The 7801-nt window shown below is 42.3% G+C and overlaps 1 protein-coding gene across 9 annotated transcripts in view; it reads right to left on the bottom strand.

Annotated features, from left to right (window-relative positions):
- Positions 1-1245: 1245 nt before the first annotated feature.
- Positions 1246-7801, bottom strand: part of arap3 (ArfGAP with RhoGAP domain, ankyrin repeat and PH domain 3) — a 613394-nt gene continuing 606838 nt past the window's right edge. For 8 of the 9 annotated variants that reach the window (XM_068044105.1, XM_068044106.1, XM_068044107.1 and 5 more), the window contains 2 exons: positions 3437-3475; positions 1246-1732 (listed from right to left, as the gene is read on the bottom strand). In XM_068044105.1, coding sequence (XP_067900206.1) covers positions 1466-1732; positions 3437-3475 — 306 coding nt within the window. In that variant the 3' untranslated portion in view covers positions 1246-1465. The remainder of the gene's footprint in view (positions 1733-3436; positions 3476-7801) is intronic. The other variant, XM_068044114.1, reaches the window with a different exon arrangement.

The raw sequence follows: 7801 nt of genomic DNA, 5'->3' as shown, positions 1-7801 counted from the left end.
TCTAATTATGTGGTTTGTGTAGTGTTACATGCCTATGTAAGATTTAGCACTATCTTGTACAGATAAGAATGTGCAGTCCTGCAGCCTCTGTTTAAACCAAGACTCGCTGTACAACATCCTATTCTAACTCATTGCTCTCCAGTATTTAAAAACCATAGAACTCCTTATTTCCCTATCATCCATTCTCTGGGCTTCTTAATCCCAAGGTCAGCCTATTATTTCTTAATGTTTATTGCTTTTACTCTACCTCTTTGAACCCTAGTGGTGTTTTGCACAAAGGACATTATTTTTCACCGAGGTTTCCCAATTTGAAAAATAACTTGGCATTCTCACTAGAAGATGCCAAGAATGGCAGATAGTGTTGGGAACTTAACTGCCACTTGCTCAGTAGTAAAAGGGTTCTTCTCAGTTTGGGATGTTGGGAAATTAGGATCCTTTCTCAAAAAAAGCATCACTGTGTTATTGTTAGGCAACTTTCACACCAAGAGGCATGTGAGTGTCATTAGAGGGAATGGATAAATATAAGAATGCCAGGTGGAAACTTCGCTTGTGACAATTTTGCACCCATCAGGAGAGAGGGAAAACATGGAGATAATAAGGATTCTGGAAACTGAAATAAACAGGGCATTAAAAGGTTGTATGCTATATTTTATATGGAAGTGTCCTGTTTTCTTCCTAGAAGACTACAGTACACAAATGTCAAGCAACTGTACAGTAGGAATCTGATTGGAAACTACTAAAGTTCCCAGTGTAGCTGGCCATGAAATGTGCTTTGAATTAGCTTTACGGACATTGTGCTAAGCACTAAAAGGATCCAATAAAAGACTCAACTCCTTTACAACAGCATCTTCCAGTTATGGATTAAAAGCCAAACAGTTAAGAAAAGGGTGAAAAATGTTGGGGTGAAAGTCCAATGCAGTTCCAACTGTCTCCTGCCAAAACTCTGAAGATTTCCTCTGTGCAACATGTGAAACTGACATTGCAATTCAGTCTCTGTAAATCAGTTTCTAATATTGTTACTGTTCGCACACTGGGCACATCTCCCCCCATAATCATGCTAGCGGACAGGCAAAGATAAAAGAAAATCTCAAGCAAGACAGTCACGCAAACCACAAAGACCACTGATTCATGGGCAAGTCATTAAAAGCAGCATGGCTAAAACCATAACACAATTAAGTTTAAATGATGCAATAAACATGGTAAATGACGGTCACATGATCAACTGGACCCTGAGATCTATACAACAGCTGTTAAGAACATAAATTTTAATTTAGTTTTTGTTTCGTACAACCCCTTTTCTTTTGCCAAAAGGGTTTATTACCTCATGTTATTGTCAAATTTCAGCATTTTGGGTTTATTATCTCCATCACTAAGATATTTCCATTAAGGTCAGCATCATATGACAGGAAGAAAAGGTGAGACAGATTTTTTTTTCTCAGTAAATTTCTGGAATATCCACTATGTATTATAACTTGGTGATGTCATGTTGAGGCTCATTCTTTCTATGAATGGCAGAATTCAGTTCCTGCAGGAATTTGTCCTGTGCTGGCAAGCTTGTAACTGAGTTTGTCTTCAGCTGCGTCACCAGGATTGGCGTGGGATCCACTGGAGTGATTTCCTGGTTCATTGACAACATCACATTAACGTCCTGCACTTCCTCATATACAGGTTCATTGTTAGCATTCTCATCTTTCTGATGCTGTTCAAACAGGTCATGTTGCATCTTCATTGGCTGAAAGGAAGCAAAGCAGTGTTGATGTGCAAGTCAGTGAACTCAGAGGCATAAACTAAGCACTGCCTCAGGATATTATCCCATTCAATAAAAGTTCAGATGCCTTTCTTATCAATTTCATTTACCATATGCAGGCATGTAATGTCCAACATCAAACAAGGTGCAAAGTGATTAGAACTTGTTGCAGAACTTGTTTGAGACATTCTTAGCTATCCTTGTATACAATGAATATTGGCAGATAAAACAGTCAATGAAATCATCCCTAACCCAAAGATCTTCTCTGGGAGCATAGCTCAATTTAGATTAGATTAGATTAGAGATACAGCACTGAAACAGGCCCTTCGGCCCACCGAGTCTGTGCCGACCAGCAACCACCCATTTATACTAATCCTACACTAATCCCATATTCCTACCAAACATCCCCATCTGTCCCTATATTTCCCTACCACCTACCTATACTGGTGACAATTTATAATGGCCAATTTACCTACCATTTGCTACCAGTCTGTCCACTGCATCTACAGTTATGCATATTGTCCCCATAATTCCTGGTGATCCCTAACTGGCCCCGCCAACCTTGATCCCACCTATCTGCATCCTGGGGTTTCTTCCTCCTTCGGCACTGCAGACCTCCTGCAATACCAGCAGTGGCCACCACTCCCAGTGGTGTTGCAGTACTGCAGAGCCGCTGGTTCTCCGATGTCTGGCAGCTCTGAAGGCAGAAGCTCATCTCTTTAAGGGGCATTGTCCCTGACAGCGGGCAGTTAATTGGCTGTCTGCTGTGGAATTGCAAAGGGGATCCGCCAGAGGTCCAAGGAGGGGTCTTCCCCCACCTCCCGGCCCGCCACCGGAATCCCCGTTGCCGGAATAAAATCCGGCTCATTGCGTATCCCAGTTCTTCATCAGACAAAGAATATCTTCAGATCACCAGAATGACTAAGTATAACCCCAGGAACCATACTGCCCCACCTATTTTCCATTCTTTAACCTAGGTGTTTCTTAGAAAAGCAGATGTGCGTGTAACGAGTCTAGACATATTTGCAAGAGAGAGGGAAATCTATAGGCTGAGGTGAAGGGTTCTGCATGATGCTGCTGCTTCAAAAATTCACTGATAGGGTCAGAAGTATGTGGTGGAATATATTTGTGACTAAATGGACAATAATCTGCTGTTGGAAATTATCCCCCGTTGGTCCATGTTTTCAATGAAAATGTGAAATTGTCAAGTACTCACTGCTAGGGAGCTGAGACCAGGAAGTTCCTGCCATTAGCACTGCCTGTCGTGGCAAGAGCCCTTCTGTAGCCACATGATGGGAAAAAGTTCAAAATGGCGGAAAAACATAGCCTGGCTTTGGGTGGCTATTCACAGTTGAGAAAGCAAAAAGGAACTCCCTACCCACTGTTGCTTCATCACTTCAAATCAAAGGAGGGCATTATGTTCAAAGTACAATCCTCAAATGCCCAACCATGGAGAAATTTTCAACATCAAGCAAAACTGAGCTACAAATAAAATTGAACTAACAATTCCTACCAGCTCAAGCACAGACAGAGACTAAATCCCATGGGGTGACGTCATGCTTATGATATTAGTATACGGGTTCATGAACATGTTAATATACATATGTTGCCATGCACAATACCACGCACGAGAAGAACAATCAAGCTTTGCGGCTTATTGCTGTCAGACAGTAGCACAGATGTACTTACAAAGAACATTGAGAGCGTTCTCCGAGCATGTAGGCGTCGCTGGAAGGAAATGGTCACAAAGACAATAAGCCGAGCAAAAAGCACAAGTATGCACAGAATCTCAACAGGACAGTTACCTTCAGCATCAAGTAGTCCAAAATAAGAATTACATATCACATTGTATACTGGTAAGCAAAACAAATTATTTCACACCATTTTTTGTTTGTTTTCTAGTGAAGAGACAGGATCACATCAGCAAAGTGCAGTGAATGGGATGAGGGAAATTCTCCAGTTAATTGTTTTCTAATCTCATTTTAGGAGATTAGGAAATCAGGAAACACTTTTTCTACACAAATAGTAGTGGAAAACTGGAATTCTCTGTCCTAAAAGGCTGTGGGAGTTCAGTCAATTAAAGCTTTCAACACTGAGAACGATAGAAAGGAAACTATGAAGGTATGAGGGGCAAATTGGCTATGGTAGATTTGGAAACGACATTAAAAGGTATGACGGTAGACAGACAATAGCTAACATTTAAATAACTGAAGCAAGGTTTACAAAAAAAATACATTCCTTTAATGCACAAAACCCCAGCAAGGAAACTGTTCCCACCATGGCTAACGAAATAAATCAAGGATTGCATTACATCAAAGGAAGAGGCGTATAAAGTTGCCAAAAAATGGTAACCCTGAGGATTGGGATCATTTTAGAATTCTTCAAAGTAGGACCAAGAAAAAAGATTAAGAAAGGGAAACCAGAATATGAGTGTAAACTAGCGAGAAACATAAAAACAGACTGTAAAAGCTTCTACAGATATGTAAAACGGAAAAGATTAGCAAAACCAAATGTGGGCCCATTACAAGCGGAGTCTGGAGAATTTATAATGGGGAATAAGGAAATGGCAGAGAAACTAAACAAATACTTCGTGTCCGTCTTCACAGAGGAAAATACTAAAAACCTCCCAGAAATATTAATCAAGGGGTTAATGTAAATGAGGAACTGCAAAATATCAATATTAGTAAAAAAAATAGTACTAGAGAAATTAATGGGACTTAAAGTAGCTAAGTCCCCTGGTCTTGTGGAGACAAAGAACTACTCCCTGGGCCAATTAACCCAAATGAATTTTTATCACCACACATTGAAGGTAAAAGGAAGCACATTCCAGGGATTGCTAAAATGATACAATCCACAAAGGCAGGACTGGTTAAACCAGCTGGTCACATGACTAACCAGCTGGTCCAGGCTTTGAGACACAGGACTGTTTGGATTGAGACTACAGTTTGCAACTGAAGCTGGATGTGAAGCAAGGCTCTCTCTTGGCTGTCTCTCACTCACTTTCACCCAAACCACCGGACCCACGGAAGACATGTAAACCTCAAGAGAGAAAAGACTCCGACATTGAAACAAATTGAAGCGTGAACTGGGCCCCAACAAACAGCAAGACTTACCGGCAACCAAAGGCTCCACATTGTACTCCAAGGACTGTAATTATAATCCCAATATTTCCTCAAACTTTTCCCCTTTATTCTTTTCTACTTTTTTGGTCTCTATGTGCGTGTGTGTTTATCGCGTATGCTAGTGTGGTTGTGTCGCATATTCGTAGTCGTTGACTGGATTAGAGTTTAAGATTAATAAACTTCCACCTTTCTTGTTTAAATCTAAGGAAACCTGTCTGCAGTGAACAAGGATTCACTGAGGGGGAGCTAAAAACTGTTTTAAAATTAAACCCTGTTACGGTTAAACTAGGCAAAGGCTGAGAGGGAAACCCTAGAACCCTTCTCACCTGGCTCACCTGGTTGTAACAGTGGGAATGGTTCCTGCAGATTGGAAGGTGGCAATTGTAAACATAGAAACATAGAAAATAGGAGGAGTAGGCCATTCGGCCCTTCGAGCCTACTCCGCCATTCATTATGATCATGGCAGATCATCCAACTCAGTAACCTGTTCCCGCATTCGCCCCATATCCTTTGATCCCTTTAGACCCAAGAGCTATATCTAACTCCTTCTGTAAAACATACAATGTTTTGGCCTCAGCTGCTTTCTGTGGCAGCGAATTCCACAGGTTCACCACTCTCTGGGTGAAGAAATTTCTCTTCATCTCTGTCCTGAAAGGTTTACCCAGTATCCTGAGACTATGAGCCTTGGTTCTGGACTCCCCCACCATCGGGAACATCCTTCCTGCATCTACCCTGTCAAGTCCTGTTCGAATTTTATAGGTTTCTATGAGATTCCCCTCACTCTTCTGAACTCCAGCGTATATAATTCTAACCAACTCAATCTCTCCTCATACGTCAGTCCCGCCATCCCAGGAATCAGTCTGGTAAACCTTCGCTGCACTCCCTCTATAGCAAGAATATCCTTCCTTAGATAAGGAGACCAAAACTGGACACAATATTCCAGGTGTGGCCTCACCAAGGCCCTGTATAATTGCAGCAAGACATCCCTGCTCCTGTACTCGAATCCTCTCGTTATGAAGGCCAACATACCATTTGCCTTTTTTACCGCCTGTTGCACCTGCATGCTTACCTTCAGCGACTGGTGTACGAGAACACCCAGGTCTCGTTGCATATTCCCCTCTCTCAGTTTATAGCCATTCAGATAATAATCTGCCGCCTTGTTTTTGCTATCAAAGTGGATAACCTCACATTTATCCACATTATACTGCATCTGCCATGCATTAGCCCATTCACTCAACTTGTCCAAATCACCCTGAAGTCTCTCTGCATCCTCCTCACAACTCAGCCTCCCACCCAGTTTTGTGCCATCTGCAAATTTGGAGATATTACATTTAGTTCCCTCATCTAAATCATTAATGTATATTGTGAATAGCTAGGGTCCTAGCACCGATCCCTGCGGTACCCCACTAGTCACTGGCTGCCATTCGGAAAAAGACCCATTTATCCCTACTCTTTGTTTCCTGCCCTCCAACCAATTTTCTATCCATCGCAATACACTACCCCCAATCCCATGTGCTTTAATTTTACATGCTAATCTCTTATGTGGGACATTGTCAAAAGCCTTCTGAAAGTCCAAATAAACCACAACCACTGGCTGCCCCTCATCAACTCTACTAGTTACATCCTCAAAGAGTTCCAGTAGATTTGTCAAGCATGATTTCCCTTTCGTAAATCCATGCTGACTCTGCCCGATTCTACCACTGTTCTCTAAGTGCTGTCCTATAAAATCTTTGATAATGGACTCTCGAATTTTCCCCACTACTGACGTCAGGCGGACTGGTCTATAATTCCCTGCTTTCTCTCTACCTCCCTTTTTAAATAATGGGGTTACATTAGCTACCTTCCAATCTGTAGGAACTGTTCCAGAGTCTATAGAATCTTGGAAGATGACCACCAATGCATCCACTATTTCTAGGGCCACTTCCTTAAGTACTCTGGGAAACAGACCATCAGGCCCTGGGGATTTATCGGCCTTCAATCCCATCAATTTCCCCAACACCATTTCTCTACTAATACTGATTTCCTTCAGTTCTTCTCTCTCTCCCTGTGTTCCTCAGCATTTCTGGTATGATATTTGTGTGCTCCTTTGTGAACAGAACCAAAGTATGCACTTAGTTGATCAGCCATTCTTTGTTACACATAATAAATTTCCCTGGGTTCAGATGTTTCAAAAGGAATAGGGAGGGAGGTAAAAGAGGTGGGGGAGTGGCATTGCTCATCAGGGATAGTAACACAGCTGCAGAAAGGGAGGCCGTCGAAGAGGGTTTGTCGACTGAGTCATTATGGGTGGAAGTCAGAAACAGGAAAGGAGCAGTCACTTTATTGGGAGTTTTCTATAGACTCCCCAATAGCAACAGAGACACGGAGGAACAGATTGGGAGGCAGATTTTGGAAAGGTGCAGAAGTAACAGGGTTGTTGTCATGGGTGACTTCAACTTCCCTAATATTGATTGGAACCTCCTTAGTGCAAATAGTTTGGATGGAGCAGTTTTTGTCAGGTGTGTCCAGGAAGGTTTCCTGACTCAATATGTAGATAGGCCGACTAGAGGGGAGGCTATTTTGGATTTGGTGCTTGGCAACGAACCAGGCCAGGTGGCAGATCTCTCGGTGGGAGAGCATTTCGGTGATAGTGATGACAACTCCCTGACCTTTACTATAGTCATGGAGAGGGACAGGAGCAGACGGGATGGGAAAATATTTAATTGGGGGAGGGGAAATTACAATGCTATTAGGCAGGAACTGGGGAGCATAAATTTGGAACAGAAGTTCTCAGGGAAATGCACGACAGAAATGTGGAGGTTGTTTAGGGAGCACTTGCTGCACTGCTGGATAGGTTTGTCCCGATGAGACAAAGAAGGGATGGTAATGTGAAGGAACCTTGGATGACAAGAGATGTGGAACAGCTAGTCAAGAGGAAGAAAGAAGCTTACTT

This window comes from Heterodontus francisci, chromosome 12 (genome assembly GCF_036365525.1).
Source record: "Heterodontus francisci isolate sHetFra1 chromosome 12, sHetFra1.hap1, whole genome shotgun sequence".
Classification (NCBI taxonomy): domain Eukaryota; kingdom Metazoa; phylum Chordata; class Chondrichthyes; order Heterodontiformes; family Heterodontidae; genus Heterodontus; species Heterodontus francisci.
This window is presented reverse-complemented; position numbering and strand designations above follow the sequence as displayed.